This window comes from Amblyomma americanum, chromosome 5 (assembly GCF_052857255.1).
Source record: "Amblyomma americanum isolate KBUSLIRL-KWMA chromosome 5, ASM5285725v1, whole genome shotgun sequence".
In the NCBI taxonomy this organism is placed as follows: Eukaryota; Metazoa; Arthropoda; class Arachnida; order Ixodida; family Ixodidae; genus Amblyomma; species Amblyomma americanum.
This window is the reverse complement of record NC_135501.1, coordinates 142,961,860-142,985,906: the sequence shown is the minus strand read 5'-3', so window position 1 is coordinate 142,985,906 and position 24,047 is coordinate 142,961,860. Positions and strand designations below refer to the sequence as shown.

General features: G+C 44.6%; 1 protein-coding gene across 1 annotated transcript; it reads left to right on the top strand.

Moving 5' to 3' along the window:
• Nucleotides 1–5,810: 5,810 nt before the first annotated feature.
• LOC144135109 (amblin-like) lies at nt 5,811–16,809 on the top strand. The gene is made up of 4 exons (XM_077667862.1): nt 5,811–5,940; nt 8,287–8,466; nt 13,093–13,272; nt 16,594–16,809. The coding sequence occupies exons 1-4, from the start codon at nt 5,886–5,888 to the stop codon at nt 16,728–16,730; spliced, it is 552 nt and encodes a 183-aa protein (XP_077523988.1). The 5' UTR covers nt 5,811–5,885; the 3' UTR covers nt 16,731–16,809.
• Nucleotides 16,810–24,047: the final 7,238 nt, after the last annotated feature.

Genomic DNA, 24,047 nt, shown 5'->3' with positions numbered 1-24,047 from the left:
TCAATTTTAGGTTACTTTGGAGGGAAGCTTTACCATAATATGCTTCGTATGGGATGCTTGAGCAAAAATACGCCATTAATTTTATCACTGGAATTTCTGCATGCCCTGTCGCGAAATATGAAAATCCCTGTATAATGACACTGCACTGAGGACGTCGTGCTCACGACTATGTAAACGCATTATCCTGCGTCCGGGACAGCGATTTTCAATATCTTCTTGAGCTGTCCAGTTCTTGGACTGCGCAAAGAGGGAAACCGGTGAAGCTCGCTTTTTTACGCACAACATTGCCGTTACAAGTACATTACCTCAAAACGAAGAGCGTATAGCAAAAGTGATGACTTTGAATTGGCTTTTTTATTGGATCATAACTCACTTATGAGCTTTGCCCAACCTAAAAATAATCAAAACACATGATAGTGTGTTACAGTTTAGACAACGCCTACAAGTCCCTCGAATGTTCTAGTTACACTATTAGAAATAAGCTAATATTCTTGAACAAAATATCCAGCTACACAAAAATGAGTGAAAGCATGGCATTGTAATATAATGCGTAAAGTTCCAAAATAGCCAATACTGCCAGGGATTATTGCTATTGATTGTAGCATAGAGGTTGAACACTTTCCTGATTTTAAGACACGTGATCAACTTGTTTGAAGAAGAAAAAAAGGCAATAATGACAACATAAAACAAACTGAAAAATTAGAGTGGCGTTGTTGCCAGACAAGCATGATATGGCCCATAGAATGTGAATACAACAGTCAATGTGCATACGGTTTTTCTGCGCCTACAAAATCGCGTGGCGGCGCGACCAAGCAGAACTAAGCGCAAATGTAAAAGCTGCAAAACAGAAGATGGGGGCTTGCCAAATTACACATGGCATTGTAGGATAAAACTATAAAAAAGCGCAGTTTGTAAAACGGGCCATAGTTCATGGCGTCCTGTTTTAATCCGGTGACCAACCACCAGAGTAAACGCTCTCAGCGTTTCAACGTTTACTGTATTGAATAACTCAGGCATATCAAACATCTTGAGTCTATAATTTCACCGAGTGATTAGCTTGTAATTTAGGTAACAAGGAGAACTCAGATAACGGTCTGCTTTTGTAGCAGAGCAATCCTATTTGGCGGTCCTGAAGTAGGCGGTGCTTCACTGCAGGTCTATCCGACTACACAGGGTTTGCACCCTGGCATGTCACACTCGAGTATCAGATGCTTTCTGCATACGAAGTAACACATGCCGGACAGAGGGGTAAGTAAATGCATGTTTAGTTTACAAGAGCAAGATAATTGCAGTTTCAATGATTGTCTAATTCTGCTGTGCGTTCCTGAAAAAAGTGAGTGTATCTCTGAAATTTCGAACATAAGTAAGCTCGGCAGATATGTGAAATTTTAGAAACTTTTTATATCAGCAGTAACAAAAGCGTTTACATCAAGGACCTTTCAGTGCATTCACTGACAAAAATACCAGCTATTTATCCCACAAAGCTTAATAACCACTCCCATGATCATGCAACCAAACGAGGTAACGTTTCGCGCTTTGTATTGCTTCAGGCGTATGGTGAATTGAAGCGTTTTAAACAAAAAGCACTGATGACACAAGTGATATGGGTAAAGTGCTTAACTGAGTGAGTCTAATATCTCCTGATAAATGGCCTTCTTGTGATTAGGAGTGCTTAAATTTGCCGCATATATTATGTGCATGCTAAGTATAGGCCTTCAATGTTTCTTTTAACGGTGAACTTTAGATGTTTAGATAGAGCGTCCCTTCACTTACTGCAGGAGTATTTAACGGCATGTCATAGTGCAACAAACGCTGTAAAGGCAACCGTTGTTGATGTGACAGTTTGTTACTGCCTTCCGTGTGGCTCATGAAAAAAATGATTTCTACATTACAAAACAGGCACAGAAACCGAACAAAAGTCAGAAGTGGGTTTCCGCTGACTAAATGACATAACGAAGAAGGTTGTATGACGAAATGTGCCATACAAACCCAGATTGGACTTTCATGAAGCCGTGGTCAGCAGCACTTGGCAGCTGCCCGGGGATGCGTCAACCGAATGGTGCACCGGCATCCTCCGGAACAGCAAGCTACCCACCCAGAAAATATTTTTTTCCCATTAGAGCCAGTACTCATTACCTGCAGCCACCGATCATCATCCGTCACCAGCTTGGTGTCCGCAATCCGTGTCAAATTCTACACACGTATACACACGCACTGCTCTCAGAAAATCTTTTAACCAACCCGAACCGAGTTCACCCGATGATTAGTTCGCTCGACAAATGGTTGCCGTTAAGTGGCCTGTTCAGCGGAAAAGCCTATTGCTGTGGTGACCATTGGCGTTGTGCCGGGAAAATTCGAGTTGCTAGAGAGTATGGTGATGTCAAAACCGCATGGACTCGTGAGTTTAATTCAAACACTCCACAACAATCACACCATACAACAGTGAAGACGTGAATATACAATTCCTTGTTTGTCTAAAGAAATCCTGACATTATAATGTGATAATACACTACCGTTATGAAGTTCCTGTGAATAAAAGCACCGGCCGTGATGAAGAAAACGTTCAGGCCCCCTTCAGTCGCCAGTACGGCGCACTATCATTCGGCCACTGAGGAATTTCTTTTTTTTTCTTCATTGCATGGAAGTACATTTACCCTGACCACCCCGACAGGCTTCAAGTCCGGCTCAACTAGGTCGCGTTACATAACCCGTCATACACAATCACACGAGCATCGAGCTCTTGTAGCGGCGCTGGTATCGCCATTGGCGCTCATGACGAAGATGAATTAGTGTTCCTGTATACGATCTCGCAGGGAGCAGAGTTGCTCGAACGTCCGCCATTTTGTTCCAAGCTCTGCTGGAAAGCTCACGAGAAGGCTGTTTAGAGGCACCCCTCCTCGTCCCTGTGGGGGCTTCACTATACCCCCTCTGTCGGATAACAAAGCAGACAGCACACAAGATGGGGAGCCCCTGGCCCCATCCTCGTCCAGGTGGTGCCTTCACAATACCCTCCCGTGGGATAACAAAGCAGATTATGCTCAAGATAGGCGGGGATGTCCCCCTTTGGAGTGTTCCTGAGGGAGCATTTACAGCAACACTACACCTGTGAAGTCAGCTTTCCGGCGGAAAGTTGAACACTTGACGTCACGAAAATCATGTGATCGCCTCTCGGCGAATGGCGTTTGGAGCCGCAAGGGAAAACAGACGCGAAACTGTGCTCCCTGCGGGAGCATATACAGGAACACTAAGATGAATTTGAGAGCTCGACCTGCCTCGCGGAGGGCAGAACGCTTTTGGCAACCGACCTGACCAGCAATGTCGACAGCCCGCTCCACCGGCTCACCAGCCGCGGCTACCGGGTCATTGAATAAATGTGGATCGCCTTCCACATCTGGTGACTCTGGACGACAGTTTCGACTCACGCCACGCCGCTCCAACCGGCTCTGCGCTCCTGCCCGTCCTGTCTCTCCGCTTGGCCTTGCCGCTGCACACCTGCTGTTCGCACCAGGCATTCGGCAGCTTTTCTCCGCCATTTCCGCGCCTATCATCGCATCCGGTGAGCTCCTTCCGCCGTATTAACGCTACTTCCTTCCTCGGCTGCCTGGCCTGCCCGCTTTTTATGCCAGGGACCCCGTTTTGTGGCTGGCGCTGCTGGACTCGCACTTTCATGTGAACAACGTGTCCAGCCAGCTGCTGCGCTATCAGCAGGCCAGCCGCAAACTGCCACCCACTCTCCTGGCAAAGCTGCGGTTGCAGCCTCCTGGCCCAGACATTTACGCCGACTTCAAGAAGGGCCTGATGGCGTATTTTGGCTTGGAGCTACCGTCCACACTCTGCGCTGCTGTTGTGGCCTCAGAAGCGGCGGCGGCCCTCGACTCACCACCCCTGGCCTCTTTCCCTACCCGAGCTTCTTCGGCTCCTACGTCGCCCGCTCCTACGTCGAAGCCCCTCCTTATACCTGTCTCTGCGCGGTCACTACCATCAAATGAGTCCCAACGCATGGTTCGGCAAGGGCAACGCGTGCAAGCGTCCGTCCCTTGCCAACACTCAGCCGCCGCCTCCTCCTGGACCGCCGTTTCTCCCCAGTTTGATCCATCGGTCCCTTCCAGTGCCTCCTCTCCCAGTGCACCCAGGGAAGACCCACGCCCAGTGCACAACCTCGTAGTCTCCGACTGTACAGTTTCATCCTACGCGTCTGAACACCTGGGTGCCAATCATGCCACTGGCGGGCACCGGCGCCCTGGCAATGCCAGCAATGCTGCGTCAACCACCGCTCTCCCAACCACCTGTGTTGTGAATTCCAGTAAAAACGCTCCTGCACAGTCCCCTTGTGAGCTCGACACACAGCCCGCTTTTGCCCTCGACCCCACATCCGCTTTCCCTCCGCTTGGACAACTCAGCGGCTGCAGTCGCGCAGTTCCGCACTATGGCCTCCTGCAAGCTCCGCCGCTTACCGTTCTCAGCTGTGCCTCCCATGACCCGTGCTCTGTGCCGCCTTAGTCCAACTCAGTGCCGCCCCTTGCACCTGAAACTTTCGCGCACAACGGTGTCTACTGAGCGCCTCTCAGAATCTTTTGCCACCCAGACACTTCGGTTTTAAGCTGCGATTTTTTCTTCATCACTTCTCAGCGCAGCATTTTCTACGTGAGCAGTGCGCCCTTCGTCCGTGCATACTGGGACACTCCCGTTCCGATTTCGTCCTGCTGGCCTGTGCCCCTTCCTCGGCCACCGCCTTTAAATCTTCTCCGCCCACTTGAAGCCTGAACGCAATGCCGGCGCCCCAGCTCGGATCACCGACTCTCTCTTCTCCCTGGACATCATGTGCTCAACCCAATTTCCAGGCTCTCAACGGGACTTGTACATAACTCTCGTCTTTTTTCTTTTTCCTCTATCGCACCGCGATAGGAGGGGTTGGGGGGGAGCAACTGTAGCGGCGCGGGTATCGCCACCGGCGCTCATGACGAAGATGACGTTGGGAGTGCCGCGGAGCCGCGGCTACCGGGACATCCAGTTAATCTGGATCGCCTTTCAGACTCTCACTTTGCCTGCACATCAAAATTCCTGGAGACACACGCACGCATCAAGGAAAAGGAGACAGGCAGGAGATCTATCCTGCGCACCATACACCCTCCGAACCGCAGCACGCTGCGCTCTGAACAGACTGAGGAACGTTATTTTGAATTGGTAAAAGGTACGGCTTATGTGTTTTAGCGTATAGAGCGTGGAAAAGAAAAAGGAAAACGACAATGAAAGATTTTTAAAGATAATATAGTTAAGAGTAGTCTTGTGGCTGCAAAGCGATACGCAAACAGGAACCGAAGCCGTTTATTAGACCCATGAACGCTATCGTGCCATGCCATTAAGGAAGAGTGTAAGTGTCCACCACATTTTTTTTTATTATGCATAAATTTAGTGCAGGGGTCGATTAAGCTCACTAAAATCCCAGGTTTTCTTCTCTCATATTGGTTCTGTTTTTCTCAAAACATTGCGACCACATCTGATATACCAACAATAATGCTGCCGCGCGTATACTGGAACAGCAAAAGAAATGGAAGCCTCTTTTTGAGCGTTAACCTAATTAAAATTTTCTAACAGAATAGAGGCTCGAATTGCAGGTTACGTACACAACTGTGTCTGTAGAAGTGTAAGCTGCGAAGTCCTTGAGCTTCGCCTGCAAGCTTTTGCGCACCGAGGTGAATTTCCAGTAGGGACAATACAATACTCTTCAAAGAGTGAGTGCCCTTTTAGAGCTGCCTAAGAAAGATAAAAAGTATGAGGTGAAACACGAAGCAAGAAGCACATGTACAGCTGCACGACTTGAACACAAAAGAAGTGGCCAACGGTTGCTGTTTGGCTTCAGTTACCTCAGTGCCGCAGCTTGCAATATGAGACCACAAGCTTTCATAGGTGCTTTCGTCTTTACTTTGGTACTCAGGCAAGGTAGGTAGCGTCTGATTAAACCAGTTTTGTTAGGCATGTGTCCCGGCTGTTTGAAGTTCGTCGAGAGGTTGCCAGATGTTTCGCCGTGATTGAGATGGGGAAGTTTTTTGTGTGTCGAAAAACACAAGTTGCAATAAGCAGTAACACGCTAGTGAACATATGTCAGCTAAACTTGGTGTTTTTAGAAGCGATACTAGTAGTGCATGCAGTATATCAATGTGCTTCACGGGTTTCTAATGATTTTTTAATCTTTGTGTGGAGGATATGTTTTTTTAAGCCTCTCTAACACTAGACAACACATACGACAGTACGCGTAACCCAAATTTACAGGTTTTCTTTATTTTGTGTAGCTTTCATCTTTTATCAAGTGCCGCAATTTTCGGTATACATTCCTAACACTTTATATATAAAGCAAGCCTTTTTTTCGTTCAGACATGTTTCGTATCTAAATGAATAAGCAAGTATTTATTAGTATAATCGGTGCTCTGGGAGCAAAGAAACTCTGTGATTTCGACATTGAACGAAAATTCACCGTTTTCTTCGGCATATTCGATGTTACTTTGTTGATGGACTGCAAAACCCGTAAGCAGATTTTAGAGAAATTGAAAGCATATCGTAGAATTCCGTCATCCATTTGCGCACTACTCCGCAGGTGCATGTTTTTTGAAATCGATATTCCAAGGAGTACCATTTAGCAGACGTGCAATAAGTCTGCCTTGTGACGACAACTGAAACGGAGCGCAAAATCCAGACTTTTGTGTTTGAATTCAATTTTACATTTCTTGCATATTGAGTGATACCGAAAGAAATATAGTCTTGTCCGGAGCTAAGGTTCGTCCGCCAAGGCAAACGTTCCACTTAAAAACTTGTAGAGTCCGTGGACTCTATAAAAAATGATTATTGATAAGTATTACTTATACGAAAATAGCAAATGGAGGGTCGAAAAAGTTTTAGCTTAATACTTTATTGCCTCTTCAGGCTGTATGTTTCTTGGCACATTTTTAGCATCATTTTTAAACAGGGACAATAAAAAAAGAATATGCTCTATATTGCCATATTCAATATTACCAGCAAAAATTTTGCACAACTGAAGATAAGTGCATTTATATCAGAAAACGTTGCCTGAAAATAAAAATTTTATTCCTAGAAAACAAGCTCGGTTATCGCATGTAAACCGCAACATTGAGCATATTTTATGGGCATTGCAGAAAATTTCTGAATTGGAGGATAGCAGCCGCAGTGAGTCTAGGAAAATCGAGTGGCGCTTAGCAGTGATAGCTAATTCGTATCGTGTCGCCATCATCACCTAGGGGGCGTAAAAAAATTAACTAATGAGCTTAAAAATTAATGCTAATTATTCATTCTTGCCACACGAGTATTTTCATCCTCCACCTCACTAACAAATAACCACTGGATTGCTAGTCGGCGAGAGACTTTGTTAACGAGATGGTGAGGCCGGGAATGGACAGCGCCGAAGCATCATCCAGTATTTAGGCAAACTCATCGTATGTTGTTCATTCACCTGTCTAGTTCTCTTTGCTAGACTGTACATTCAAAGAAAAAACTGCATTTTTTTGCTGGACCGAGCCTATAAGTTTTCCATTTTTTACATGTGCAACTGAACAGTCATTACAGTTTGAAGGAAATGAGCCTGGTGACTTAGGTAGCTAAAACTGGCTGGCTGAAAATCTTTCTTTAATTCCGAGTGTGATGATCCCCGTTTTGTTATAAAGAAACTGCCTCATATTTCAGGCTTCATAATTCGTGGCGTGTCAAAGAATTGCTTTTTTTTAATAATTGCATTGGCTTCCAAAATATCATTCGGTAACATGGGTGAAAATGAACCCGTTCCTTCTCAGGACAGCAACAAATCCACCTGCTGTCCTAAAACCTTTCATTCTCTGCTATAAAATAAAAAAGGGGCATGGTAGAATGAATTTCCCTTGAAGTTCAGGATGTTCATCTTAATGCTTGGAGGAATCGATGTAAGAATTTTATTCCGCATTAGCTGATATCTGTGATATTCGTATTGTTAAACTATTTCGCCAAGAATAACGGTTACATATAGTTAGTGCACAAATATGCAAGCATGTAAAATACAAAAAATATAAAGGTAACGTACGAAGTGAAGTGAACATAATAATGCTTGTATGCAGACAAATATCTAAGGGTATAGGTTTACGAGCATTCTGAGTCTCGTTACAGTATCAAAATTTTGAGAAATGTGAGGTTAATGTTGGAGAAGTAGTGCCCGGTGCTACCCTATATAAACACACTTGAAGAGTGACAGACTTATTTACCTTGCCTTAATTTCATTTTTTACCCTGTTGTTTCTTTATATTCCAGCTGCAGGTATAAAGTGGTCGCGTTGTTTCCGACCGAAGGCTGTGGGGAACTGTCAAAATAAGGTTCCGGCCTGGTACTATGATTTTTGGAGCTTCCGTTGCAAGGGGTTCCTCTACAGCGGATGTGGCGGGAATTCGAACAGGTTTCCAACCGAAGAAGAATGTCAGAAATCCTGCTTACGTGAGTTATTCGCTTTTTTTAAAGAAACTACTGTTGGACTCTTGTATGTAGAACCAAAATATGTTTGTTTGACAAAATGGTAGGCATAAAAACGCAACATTTAATTATTTCTATAACGATGCTGGTATGTGAGGTTACAAACCAAACTGAAACCTGAGCATTGTAATGAACATCCACCACACGCTAAGCATTCGGGCACTCTCGAGTGAGTGGAGTCTTCTAAGGACATTCCTTCATTAATCGTTTATTGAGTACAGAATAAATCTTGCATTCTGCGCTAGACGCAATGCCGTCTACGCAACTCTGAAAAAGACGCGAAATTTTGCTCTGGTTTGTATGTCGGTGTGTGCAACGTGCCATACGGTGTCGAGGCGAGCGTCATATCAGCACTCTCCACGGCTTCAAGAGGCCACCTTTCTTTTCACAGGAAGAGCCTTTAGACCCTGCATTTCGAAGCGCTTCTTCTTGCTTGAAATAAAAAATAACACATTTTTTGCTAGAAATCTTGCTGCAGGTCGTTTTGAACCTTAGGTTTATGTTATTTCAAGTCCCTGGCCTCTATATATAGAGCGAACTGTTGAGAAAATGCGTGAAGCCGAGGATCGTTTCGCGGCCCAGCTATGAATTTTGACCAAGCAAGACTTTACATTAACTCGAAAAATAGAGACAGCCAGTTGAAGGATGATACGGTCGCCCCCTTTGATATCTGATTAAAATAGCCGCGAGCAACTGCTTATGGGCGTCGCAGGACTCTCTCGCGGTTGACGCAAAGTTTGGAATGCCCCAGCAATATCACAATAGTTTTCAGAATCGTATATAGGGGCAATGATTATGCAATAGTTCTTTTCTTTAGATTTCACTTCAGCTTGCACTGCCCTTGCAGTTTCCGTTATCTTGACGGCCGAGTACATTAAAAAGTAAAAAAAAAACTAGCAGCACGGGTTTAAGTATGTTACATCGAATGGTGAAGCCACAAGCGTTCTTGCTAGTCTATCTCGCGAATGTTCTTAAACCACATGCATTGCATTATGTAGGCCTCTCAGAGGTTGAACCAAGCTCAAGCCAACTGAATGACTAAGGTAAAATTTGGTTAGACATGGCTTAGTCCAAATTGAAGAAGGCCCGATTTCGGGCGGTAGATGAGCCAATTTTTTGGAGCTATCCAGGAAAAATTTTCAGATTACCATCGTGATGCCTATCGTCAAATCAGTCTGGACATCGATTTTGGTCCAAATCGAAAATCATATTTCGGGTCGGGAGTGAGCCGAATTTTGGAGTTGCTCGGGTCAAATTATGTATCTACTTTAGTATCGAGGCTACTCAAATTAGGCTGGAGATCAATTTTGGTCCAAAGCGATGAAGCTCAAATTTTGGGGGTGGGCGGGCCAAATTTTGGAGTGTCTTAGGCCATATATTAGAAACTACCATCGTTTCGAGAGCATTAAAATTAGCCTGGAAATGATTTTGGTACGAATCGATGAAGATCAAATTTCGGGACTGGGAGAATGGGCCAAATTCTGGGCCTGGGACTCGGGTCCAATTTGGAGACACCATCGCATTGGTCATAGTGAACCTATGCTTCGGTATCTGACTTAAGGCTGTTGCCATGAAATCGCCAAGTACGAAGGTCACTTCAATGTCATGCTGATCCCACCGACTGAAACTCTACTTTTGCATGGAGTAGAGCTGTCGCTATAAAATTGACATTTGTGTATGTGCTGCCTGGAGATGGTGCAATTATTTAGGGGCCATTTTCTTATTGATCATGAAGATATTGCCGAAGACGTGTTACAAAAATAAATGCAGCATTAGGGCAGAATATAATATCAAAAGTCAGGTACCATCAATTTTCGAATTTCGTAATAAACGTAAAAATTCGTCGGGCGTTCAATTAACACGTTTTGGCGGGCTAGTTGGTTAAGCATCTTGAACAAACAGCGCGAACAAAGACGAGCACAAAAGACAAGAAAGCGCCGTGTCGTTCGCTTTCTTGTCTTTTGTGCTCGTCTTTGTTCGCGCTGTTTGTTCAAGGGCGTTCAATGTTGACATGTCGAAGTTAGTCCTGCACCTCTCTTGATAACTGAATGACCCCCCCCCCCCCTCATAATAGTTGCTTTTCGTTTTTAAAAGAAAAATCACACGATGTGCCTCTAGCTACGAAAAAGATGACTTTATTTACGATGAAAGTGCATCTTTAGTGAAAAGAGGACACATTGTGGCTGGAAGCGCATCACAGTATCGATATACTCGAAAATAACCTTCTCTTGTACTGAAGTGGAAGGTACGAGTGTGAGGCGACAGCTTCCTCAAGCGCACTGCTCTGACGCGCTCAGAGGTCAACCATTTATGCTTGGAAGCTGACGCCTTGGGCTGGTACCTTCTGCCCCAGTACCACGCAAACTTGTCCCAAAGACGGTGCATTAACTAACGCTTCAAGATTATTCACAAAACATCGACCAATACAGCGGAACAGATGGTAAAGGCGTTAAGCACGATATCAATTGCGGAACAAGTATATTTAGAGACAGTGAGTGATTTTCTGCGAATCTATACCTAGTCTATATCTGCTAGCTTCTACCTCAAGTGAAGTGCGTACGAACAACAAATAGAAGAACCCTCACCTTCTTTTTAAGTCTCCCACTGAGTAAACAGCACAATTCTTCACTGTGTTTACAGCGACAGCGGAATATAATTAATACATCTGCGCTGAAGCTGACCTAATTACCAATAGTGGACGCTTATTTGAGTCTGCCTCTTTATTGTCGGCATCCAATATTTCTCGTAACCGTAGTTCACTTCTTTATATCTGACACTTCTTGTAATGGTCAAGCTACCAGAGAGAAGATTAGACATCAGAGCTGCCCTAGTGAGTGCTGTGCGGCCCGCCAAGCAAAGTTGTGCTTTTGGTTTTATGACGCTTATCGCCCAAAATCTGTTCAGACTAAGAAGGACGCCGTGGTAGAGGGGCGCGGATAGTTTCGACCACCTGGGATTCTTTGACATGCATTGACATCAGAGAGTAAGCCGGCCTGAAGCATTTAGCCTGCATCTAAGTGCGAAAGCTGCGGCCGGGATGGAATCCACGTCTTTGTTCTCAGCAGCCGAGCATCAAAACCACTCAGCCACCACGGAGATTCCTAAGCGAAGTTCTACACAGCTCTTGGAGTCGTCAGTTTCATTATAAATAGCACTATTTGAGGAGGCCGGTACAGTTCAAAACATTGAAGCCCCTTTTTGATGTAACTTGTGGGTGGGTATTTTTGTGTCCTGTGCCGAAACGTGAGTGGTAGCAGCTTTGGGCAGAATTGCAAATCAGGCTACAGTTTTCTTTGCCTTGAATGCAAGACTTTTGTAGCTTTATCTAACTGATGACTGGTTAAACCAGGGGCTTTTTCCGTTTCCTGGTTGGCTTTGCTTCATGTACTTTTATTTTATTTGTTTATTTATTTATATTACCCTCAGGGCAAAGCATTACAGAGGGGAGTGGGAAGTACATAACACTGAACATACAAACAACAGCAGAGAACAATAAATTATCACAACATAGATAAGTTAGAATAAGTGATCAACAGAATATATTATTCAATAGAAGCGGTAACAGCAGACCTAAACAATACAGGGTCAGGAATTGTGGCAACTGAGGAAGGAAGGTGGTTCCAGTCATATGACGTGCGAGGAATAAAAGGATTCGAGAATGTTTCAGTTTTGCATATAGAAATGCCTGCCTTATGTATGTGATCTGTGCGGCATGAAATATATGAAGCGGGAAGAAGTAACACGTAGCGAATAGACTCATGATGAAATATTTTGTGAAAAAGGCACAGGCGCGTAATTTTGCATCGTGATGCAAGTGAAGATAGGCCTAGGGTAGTTTTCAAAGCGGTTACGCTTGATGTACGCCGAAGGTCAGAGAGAACAAACCGCGCTGATTTGTGTTGTACCATCTCCAGTAGGTCGCTCAAACTCTTAACACCAGGGTCCCAGATTGATGAAGCATATTCTAGTTGTGAACGTACGAGTGTCGTATAGAGTAGAAGTTTGATGTTAGTTGGTGCTGCTTGAAAGTTACGTCTCAGATATCCGAGCATGCGATTAGCTTTGTTAGTGATGTGCTCAATGTGCGCATGCCAGCTAAGGTCAGGCGTAATATGAATTTCTTTACGGATAGCGACTTTACGCCGGGACAACAAGTATATGGTCAAATCGGGGTGCCCTGAAATCTTTTGACAAATTTCTGCGTAAACCTACTTAGGTGCGCCTTCTTTGATGCTTTCTTCTAAGATGTGCACTTAAACACAACTTCTCTAGTTTTAAGACCTAGAACTGCTCGGAAGGTCGGCACTCACATTACTCTCGGGGGTGAACCTCAAGGTGCGAAACGTTGCGCTTCACTCTTTGTTCTGGTCGTCGTACCGTGTCGCCCTGTTTTTTAAGGCAACACCTGCTCTAACATGATGACGTCACACAAACTACATGGTTTGAAGCTTTGCTGGAAAATAATGTATTTGATTTGGGCACTCCTTAGGTTTCGCGTGTGCAGGTCTTTGTGTTATGGTGCGATAAAATAACATTCAGTTTTCAACTGCAAGGAGCATTACCAAAATTTAGTTTTTATTTTCATTGCAGGCAAATCTAAGCGCAAGGAGGTATGTAGCCTGAAGCCGAACACTGGTAAATGCAAGGCCGCTATTCCATTATGGTACTACGACCCCGAATTGGACGAATGCCGTGGCCTCATTTACGGTGGCTGCAAAGGAAACGCCAATCGGTTTGAAACTTGTCTCAAGTGCATGAAACGATGCAGCGGTAAGTTTCTCTTTTCAGCTTGACTATGGGTATTATGTGGAAATGCAAGGTGTGTGGTACTTCATACAATACTTGTGAATTTGATTTGTATACATGAGTACCTTGAGTATTTATAGGCGGCGTATGCAAAAGAAAATCACTACAAAGGTTTCTAAGCTTTCCGTGCGCCAAGTGCTATTCGAAACTAGATTTATTCAATCCAGTCCAAAATGCTTATACAGTTCACAGCAACGAAGCTCATGCAGTGGTAACTGTTATTCGAACAGGCCTACGAGAGCACACGCTCATCGCGACGGCACAATATTTTTACATTTGTTCCCGACAGTGAATAGGAGAGGTACCCAGATAGCTTAAAATTCGATACCCGTGAAGACATTTGCGAAGGAGATGTCACAGTGAAAGTAAATGTGGACAGCAGTCCTGCGGCTAACCGGCACAGTTCTGTTATAAAGGTAGCTAATACCTGGGTATTTAGGCGCCAGTGTCCAGCTGCCGACGCGGTTTAATTTAGGGAAGCGTCCTCGGCGAATGAGAAGCGACTTCTAGAAACGAATGGGGCAGCAAAAAGGATGCCGTCTTAATTTTTGGCGACTGATGAAAGGCTATTAGCACTACTTCCCCTCTAAAGGTTCGCCATAGGCGAACCTTTTCTGGTATGTTAAGCACGCTGATAGATATTCCGCTCGTTTCACGAAGCGCGAAAAAGAAGGCAGCGGTAATAAAGAATTCTGACTGCCTGCTTCAAAATATATGCGGTTTGCCACCGGGTGTGGTCTGCAGACATTGAATGTGCGGATGGGCACGTGGAAAGTAGGTGACTTTCCTAGTGCTGCTGCCGGACAGCTGGAAATTACTTCGAAAACACGCCCGTCATAGTCATTGTCTCGTGAGCGCACGACAAAGCAGCTGCGCTGCTTGCACTGATGCTCGTCGTCAGAAGACGTGGGGAGACGTGGCGAGAGGCCGGCTCTTTGCAAGATTAATTATATATTTGGCTGCATGGAAATCCGCCATTAGCGGTTCCACGTCAGCAAAGACCACACTCTGCTGGCTGCACAACACTTCCTCGAGTTTTTACGCTGGGGTCGCGCTTCGGTGATTTTATGTCATAGAGGTTATGTAAGGCGAAATTGGCGTTACCGAAATGTTAAACGTCTTGAAAATTTTTCATGGCGACAGTTCACCAAAAATGACACCTAGAGTGAGTGCACGTCAGTTGACGCCGTTCTAGGAATTCGAAAAGACAAACAAGGGGTGCGTTTAGCGAATAAAAACTAAGAAAGTGCGGTAACTCGGAGCTTGTGCTGAAATTCTATGTGAACAACGCGGCGCATTACTTGATGGCAATTAGAACGGCTCAGAATGAAGGCTTATGCGCTATTAAGAACTGGCGGGGAAATTTAAAGAATATAGGAAAAAATCTAAGACCAGCTGCTCATAGATTTTCTTTTCATGCACGTCGGAGTTCCCTCGGAAGTTATTGGGGAGAAAGAAACAGCTATGATTCTGCAAAAACTCTTAGTGAGACCTGCACACAAATTCTCCCGTAGCAGTGTCGCTCTTTTACTTTATAAGTTAGTATTAAGGAAAAAAATGAAAAACCCGTCTTCGGAAGAATGTTCGCAGCGAATTATCATTCCTGCAATGTTGTTTATGGTTAAATATGCAATTAATAGACGCAACACTTCACTATTTACAGAGTGTCCAAAAAAAAACATACCCTGTCCTAACTCTACTCGCGTTTGAAATGTCCAAAAGCTGCTTACGTTCACGAGTAGTATGCAATTGAATCTATGGATATTTTGATGGTACCTGCGAAGAGTGGCCAGAGACGTTACTCTCGGTGGCTTTTTCCTTGAACTAAGCTGGCAATGATGAAATTAATTATTTCTCCTAATGGCGCCATCAAAAATTGTAGTTATAAGTGGCCACAAGAAGCCCCTATTGCTACGTTGATTAGCCCGAGTATGACTGAGCCATAAAAATTACTCGTATTTTTTTTAAGCTTTCACATCGCATTGACTGGGCAGGTAAGCTACGCGTCTTAGGCGAGGTGATGGGCGGCCAGTCTAGTTGTTCCATATCAACTCTATTGACAAAATCGCAATAAATATACGTGGCGGAACAAAAACAATGATAAGCAAAGCATAGCGTGCTATTTATTTTGATTGGAAAGAAGGCAGGCTGCGAAATCTGCTGCGAACTTTTACACTTTTTCTTCGATTCTTCGGCACCGACTGCAGATAGAACAAGATAACCCGGGGTCGAATTTCTAAGGCATTCCATACTTTTAAATAGAATAATAACTCATGTACTATCCCTGTCACACTTGAACCACCAAGACCTCTACAATCCAGGTTCCTATGCCCAAAGGTACACAGTGCGCAGTTACACAACGCAAAAGTCGCGCCTTGCAACAAAAGACCTTGGGGACCAAGGCTCTCTTTCGAGGCCTTTGAAACCCAAAAGGGAGACATTGCAAGAACTTGCTAACACAGACCTATTCAAAGTAGAAAACGAAAAGCATGGAAGGGAATACCTGAGCCTCTAACAGTGCTTGAATATACCTTATGAATAAAAAATGTAGGGCTAATTTTACTTCTCTAAAGGAGTTTTGGCTCAGATCTCGATAGAAAAAATGTAGCAGCCGCACCGAGTTCACATGGTGGTCGAAAAAAGAAAAAAAAAACAAAGCCTGCTTGCTGATGAGAGAAGCTGTCGCAAGTTCTGTAATGAATATAGTAGGAGGCAGTACATTTTAAAGTGGAACGAATGAGGCAAATACTACATTTTAACAGTCATTTCCTACACACTATGCACAAAAACCCTTGATAAATGTGAATGACTGTCTCATCTTGGCGGCTGCGCCTTGTATCTGCTTCACTCTATCTTTGACGTTTCGCCCCTTTCGTGCAAAGAGACGGCATTGCCGGAAATATCTTCGAGGAGTGCCGTGTGACAGGGGTATATGTGGCTTGAGGAATCTGTATTAGTTTAGTGGCCAATGTTAAAAGCAGCGGCCTATTACGCACACCCGTTACGCTGCAGTGGTGAGTATGCAGCTGAACAGAGCGCCTCAAAAGACAGTGATTGCCTCAATATTTTTTGATGCTTACAGTGTTTACTCCAAATAAATTCTTTAAATATAGGTCGTGCTTCGACAACTGCTTAGGTGGCCTTCGTGTTGGGAGCCTGCATGGCGTGACGCGCTAATTTTTCTGATTGTCAGATATAAATTCTCTTCTTCCAAAATATATTCCTGCCCATATAGTTGCAGGAATTATGTATTCTTATAATGGTATGTTTTATTTTTTTTCAAAGGAAATAACAACGCAAGAAAAATATGCAAGAAGCAAACTAAGAAATTTCTCGAAAAAAACAACCTGGGATCAAACCAGCATCAGAAAAAACCGTCGTGGCCCCAGCTGTCACTAAGGATTCCATTAATAGGGAAATGAGGATGTTTATACGAAGCGTGGTGTCAAGGAAAAAAAATTACGTCTGTGGAGGGAAAATAAAGCGTCCGAATCTTGCTCACCATTTTGACTTGCATCAGAAAATATAATTGACATCAACACGAAAAAAGCAAGCTCTGTTTATTTCTATGGCATTTTTACGAAATACCTACCCTTCATATCAAATTACAGCTTTAGTCATTTGCAGCACTCGCCTTCACTATGTTGCCAAGTAGCTACACTGGAGAGTCATAGAGTGAACGTATACTGAATAGCATTAGTGCTGACAGCTACCTCGTCGAATCTGCATGCATGATATTATACGTAATTGTTTGGCGAATGCTCTCAACACTCTATTTTTGATTGAAAGAGGAGAGAGCTACCACGAAATACTGCGATGCTTTGAATAAGGTGGCCAGAATAGCATTAGGCGTATGAGTTTTCGTGTGCCCGTAGTAGCTTCGTCCTTTCATTAGCAATTAAAAATAGCCTCAAGAATGCATTTTGATGCTGAGCACTTTTCGTTGCATGTACTGCTGAGATAGAGGAATGTTCGGGTTTGTAGAACTTACCTATCAGCGCGTTGTCCCGGCACTTAGAAACAAAGATTTTGACCATCAATAAAAGTTCTTTCAGTTTGAAAATGATGACATCTTGTACTATTTCCTTACTTCTTTCGTCGGCACAATGCTTCTGTTTGATCTGTCAATTTAATCCGGCGACTTGCACAGAAAAAAAAAGAAAAATAAAGTGACACACACGTTTAGTAAAAAGTGAACTTTTTATTTCACATAATACAATGGCTCAATCTTCATTTGTATTGGGCTACCGCAGGTCCTGCTTTCTGATATTTTAAGGTATTGGTTGTTCTCTTTGTTTTTCACTAATCTGTGATTTCATTGTTAATTTGCTCAGCTATATTGAAGGGGGCACTTAATCTCCGCCTTAAGGGCATGGAGATTTAGAGTAGTGGGTAAATTCCCATATATGCAGAATTGGTCACTCTCTTCTTTAAATTCATGGATCGCTCAGAGTCCTCATACCACTTCTGGCTCAGTGGGTAACAGGCAAGCGATGTGCCACTGCCCTGCGGTGACAGGTGCTTCCACCGGTGAGCCTTGTGCGACCCAGGTGGCTCTTCCCGAGCGACCAACCATTAATTTACCTGCCACCTGCATGTCTTGATGAGACCGCAAGACCACCTGAGCCACCTGACCTAGGTGCCCGCCTCCCTCCTAGGTTGTTCTGAGGGGATTTTTCGTTAATTTTTCTCACACGGTCAACGACGCCGACAGTGCCGTCAGCAATGCCGATTTCCTGGAACACGAGCTCCTTAACGCAGTCGCGGTGAAATTTAAACTAGTCAGGAAAAGGTGACAATATACTTTTTTGCTGCAATAATAAAACTATCAACGGTTTATCAAGAGGTAGAGGGAACACATTAATTCAATTTAATGAACATTCTCATTCGTAGAGAAATTGAATATAATAAAGATAAGGTGAAAAAAATTCCATGGCAGCGCGTTCTAGCATCGGAAGCCATTTAACACAGAGAGTATGCATGCTACATAATCGCATGAAAAGTGAAGTTATGATAGAGTTCGGTTTATCTGCAGCAAGGGCGAAGTAGCTCATTTTTCTACCAGACCTGGGCTCCGTTTCTTTTTTTCGCACCTGTTTCTTATTTGTGGGTAAGTTACCTTTCTGTAGTGAATCTTTGAATCTGTCTTGTTGAAGGTCGTAACAAGAAATAACAATTCAGAATAGTTTAGTGTCACTGTGGGCTGGGTAAAATAACGTTCGTTTTTTTTTTTACTATGCATCTGCATTTGAAGACTTCTAACAAAATACTCTACACGAAGGGACCACCATGCATGCAATATCTCACACCTTCAACATTAGAATTCTTTGACAATGTTGTTTTGCAGACCGTAATGTGGTTTCTACCTAACAAAAATAATACACATTTCATTTCGCGGAAAATAAAGGCTAGCTATACTGGCAGTAGACTGGTCGGGACCACAAAAGTCGCATTCCATTGAATGGCGGTGCAAGTTGCTTAGAATACCATAAATAAGGCTGTAGTGCACTGACGGCGGCTTGTGCGTGAATAATTGTGACGATTTTATTTAGTTGTTGCCAAAATGCACTGGCATTGCTCGTCGCTATTGCCCTTGATGTGGCCTAAGTTCGAAGGTGGAGTACTGTGGAGGCCAGTTTTCACCAAAATAATCCTTCCCAAATCACACAACGCATCCCCTTTTTTGATTGCTTGCGTCCGCGAGCCGTTGCAAAACATTTGTAAAGACTTAAGCTCCGTAAATATTCCATTTAGCATATTTATTACATCTAGCTACCTCTGAATGGCAGAGTTGTATCCGATATTAAAAATAATTTGAGAGCACCTATTGCGGCAATTCTTCCTGGAGGCTTGACCATGGCTGCAGACGTACAATTAGCACTAAGCAGGAAACACAATTTCCTACTAGCAAGGTAGCGGCATAGCTGGATCTGTTTTCGCGAAGACATCCTCGCTGTTTTTTTTTTGTTGCATTGGCATGACGAAGCAGCTCTTCTTTGTACCCTGGCTCCTTCAGTGAGTCAGTGTGGTGACCAGACACGCGTCCGTCATGTTCTGTAGGTACTTTGCTGCAAAAGAGTCCGCCAATAGCGCGCTGTGTCAACGAGGCTTATGTCCAAAACATTTTGGGACAACGACTTTGAATATTGAAAAATTGTAAGGTAACATTCTACAAATAATAAAGGCAATTGTCTATTATTCCGAAGTGTAGCAAACTATTTCTTGATAACTTTTTCCGTCGCTCAAAAATGGAGCAGTTATGGCTGCCATAGAAAACGAACTGGGAACGCTTTTGACTATATCAAAAACGTTAGTACCAAAAAAATGAAAGCCTATCGAAGAGAGATCTATGGATATATTGATTTTATAGTCAAATCTTATATGAAAAAAAATTAGTTGTTGAACTCTTGTCTGTTCAGAAATGCTTTTGTCTATTGCTGTTAGTTATGATAGTGGCGAGCGCCGAAAATTGAAGCCGGCCGCACTGATGCTTCGTAAACTTTGCCCCGGTGGCGAACATATCTCATTGTGTGATAGCGTTATAGAGGGCGCAGCTGAACCTAGAGGAAGCTGCAAAATGGCTCGAATATCTTGCTGTGGCAAAGTCATTCGTCAGCGTTGCCAACAAGATTGAGGCTGCGCTTACCAACGCACTTATAGGATCGGGACAGGATAAATCAGACATCTGTTCATAGAAGCGAAAGTCAGCAGATTGTGCGACAAATCGGAGGTTATTCTGAATTCTCATTGAACAATGCGGCCCATTACTGGATGCCAAATAGAACGGCTCAGAATGGTGGCTTATGCGCACTTATGAAGGGGTGAAAAAATTTAAAGCATTCGCAATTTCATTAGATATCACTTATCTTTCGCAGTTATACTTAAATTACAGGAGGGAAACAAAAAAACATGTGGTCCTGCCGAGACAAAGAGCGAGATCCTAATGCAGACCCTTGATAGAAACGTAGCTCTGGCGGCAGTCTGAAGCTCTTTTAAGACTATACTTTGGAAGAATTTCAATATCCTTTCATCATTAGTAATCGTGAACTCTTCACATAAATTGAATTAAATAGGCATGTCACTCGCCCCTCGGTGGGCAGTATTCCCGTTCTGTATATATGAAAAGCTACTTTCTATTTCGAGGACCAGGCAATTTAATCATTATACAATAATATCACACCTGTAACATGCGGTCACAGCAGCCAAACATCGCGCCGCAGCCAATACTGCTTGCCTTGGTGGTGGTGGCATCGTGTGCTGGCGGCCAGCCTTCGTCAGACAATGGAGGTGCTTCCTAAGGAAATGCTTGCTCGCTGGAATAAAAACGCAAACGCAGGCACGCATATTGAGAGATGTAGAGACAGCAGAGAATTCTTGCCTTGCCCGTAAGCTAATGTAGGATTTGATCTCAGACGAGATATGGGCTAACTGCTGGCTGAGTACCTTGGTTCGGCTGGTGCGAGGCTGTAGAGCAGCCAAATGTGCTTTAGGCAATCTAGGAAGCACCATACAAGTGACGTTAGTTCGAAGGTCCCCACAACATTTACGGTGCTGGTAAAAGACTTAAAAGGGTTGAGACATCAAATTTTGAGGCTATAATAAGCTTGTTATGGGCTTGCTTTGAATGTGAGGTCACCTACGGCGAAGAATTGGATGCAACAAACGCTTAAAATACATTTTAATTCAGTTCTAAAGAGTCCCTAAATGCTCTTTTTCACGATGGAGACCCATCGCTAGCGCTTTGGTTGGTGGCGTATAACTGTGGAACGATATCAGTGAATAGTAGTGACATCAGAGCATAGTAACGTCACGTACTACCATGAGCGACCACGTGCGACGTCGGCGAGGCGCTGCGTCGGCGACTTAGCTGTCGGTGTGCTGATCGGCAATATGCCGTGGCTGACGCACCAGCCGGCACCTTATATTGGCGGCTGAGCGAAACTTTCACGTCGATTGGAGGTTATCTGGGTTTTGATTATGTAGTGGTCGCTTCCCAAATTTTACATCAGGCTTTCCCATTGCGCCGGTCCCGAGCCCTTAATGAAAGTGAGATCTGGTCATGTGTCGGTACTGACGCTGTTGCCTATTTTGTTGCCTATTCTGTTATTGACGCTATTTGTTATTAACGCCCAATTAACCTGCCGGCAGCAACTGCAAGGCTAATCCCACCGGTAGTTTACAACCACTCAACTCAACTCAACTCAACTCAAGCGGCAACTAGGCACAGCTAAAATCACAGATTGGAATGCCTTTAGAGACGCGTGCGACGGACACCTCATCGAGGGAGGGATCCAGTCTATTGAAGAATGGGGAAACATACTCAAGCAAAGGCAAGGCGGGTACACCAAAGAGGTCAAAAGAACGACGTAAACACCTGAAGTAGACGCCAAGCTTCTCAGGCTATGGGATGACAGACGCGGCTTAACCAAGAGGTGGAAGAAACAGAAACACAACAGCAAGCTTAAACTTAAAATAGCGGAAATAACAGCTAAGGCAGAGGAGTACGCGGCGCACCTAGCGAGAGTAAACTGGCAGCAGTTTAATAGCTCCCTCAACGGTACACTGAGCACGGCAAGGACGTGGCATATTCTAAAGGCGCTCATTGACCAGACCAAAGCCAAGTGAGAGAATAACAAAGCGAACTACCGGCTGGTTCACCAGTTCGAAGGGACCGACGAGGAACTCCTGGACAAAGTACGCGTCAAATGCTTCGGAGACACGAACCCGACGGCGTACGCGGGAAGCCACCGGTGAGCAGAAAACACAGACCTAGACAGACCCATCACGCGGAAAGAAGTTTATGCATCAGAAGCACAACTAGAAATGCAGCAGCTGGTGCGAACAAAATAGACAACGCACTCATCCGCAGCCTCAGTGACCTGCGAGTTGCAGAACTAACCGACTTCCTCAATAAACATTGGGTAGCGGAGACCGTCCCCGAGGAGTGGAAACATGCAGAGGTAGTCATGATACGAAAACCGGGCAAAAAATTACAAATCGAAAACCTCAGACTCATCTCCCTCACATCATGTCTCGGCAAGCTGTACGAGAGGGTGGTTAAGATCTAGCTACAACAATACAGGGAGGACCACGAACTGTACCCCCACAGCATCTTCGGGCTCCGAGCCAAGCTGTCTACTCAAGACGCGCTCTTACGGATTAAAGAAGAAGTCCTAAGTAACATTCCAAGGAGTGGAGAAAACGTGATAATGGCACTAGATATCAAAGAAGCTTTCGACAATGTGAGCCACGAAGCCATCCTAGTGGGTCTAGACAACCTAAACTGCGGCAGGAAGGTCTTCGGTTACATCAAAGCTTTCCTCTCTAACAGGACAGCCACGATAAGGCTAGGAGAGCTCCGTTCGGAGAAGTTCTGCACCCCTAACAAAGGAACCCCCCAAGGATCAGTCATCTCGCTGACGCTGTTCGATATAGCAATGATTGGCCTAGCGAAACAGCTCAGGGAACTCGAGGGTATATAACATGCCATGTATGCCGACGACATTACAATTTGGACAAACACGTGCTCACTAAAAGAGAAAGAAAGAATACAGGAAGCCGCGACCTTCGTAGAAAACTACGTGAGGGCAAGAGGGCTAGCCTGCTCCACCGAGAAATCTAAGCTGCTCAGAGTATGGAGAGGAAAACAGAACCGCACAGTCCCAACTAAAGACGAGCTCAATCTCTACGTCTACCTAGAATGGAAGCCGATTCCGGAGAAGACACTTATAAGAATACTGGACAAAGTGGACAAAGTCAAACCAGCGCTGCTCGCATACCATAGCCCTCCTCAAGAAATCAACACTATAAGTCGCTCGCATGATTACGCGCATCTCCCACAGACGATCGGGCATGCCGGAAGAAGATACTATAAAGCTGGTCAGGACCCAAGTGATCAGCCGGGTAGCATACAGCTTCCCGTACTACAACCCAATCAAGAGTGAGGTCCAGCAAATCGACGCGATAATCCGAAGAGCATACAAGACCGCACTCCACCTACCCCAATGCACATCTACAGAGAACCTCCTACCACTAGGACTTCATAACACTTTTGAAGAGCTCAGAGAAGCGCAAAACATCACCCAACTGCAAAGACTACAACAGACCCCGACTGGCAGGGAGCTACTGCACAAGCTAGGATCCAGCGAACAAATTAAAGAAATACAAATAACCGCGAATATCCCGGACAAAATACGACGCGACATCAGGGTGGCCCCGATTCCTAAAAACATGGATCCCCATCCACATGAGGAACGCAGAAATGTGAGAGACGACTACATGCAAAAATCTCTAGCCCCTCAGGGCACAATGGTGTACGTGGACGCAGCCACATACCCTACGAAAACCGGGCAAGCCAACTCCAATGTGGTAGCGGTGGTGATAAACTCGAACACACAAGAAATTTTTAGCGCATCGCTGCGAGACTGCGCGATAACCGAGGCTAAAGAAGCGGCCGTCGCTCTAGCGGCAGCGGAGGGCTTCCGGACTAAGCGGTCCCTAACCATTCTCACCGACTCTCAAGAAGCATGCCGAAACTACACATTGGGCAGAATAGGACACAGAGCGCTCCGCATAATCCGCTCTGGACGTCACCACACAAGAAGCACACAAAAAGAAAACCCAGTTAAACACACGATAGTGTGGGCGCCAGGACACGTGGACGAGGAAGGCAACCGAGAAGTCGACAAGGTAGTTCGAGGATACACTACATGCCGAGCCCCCTACGATATCGGTCTCGA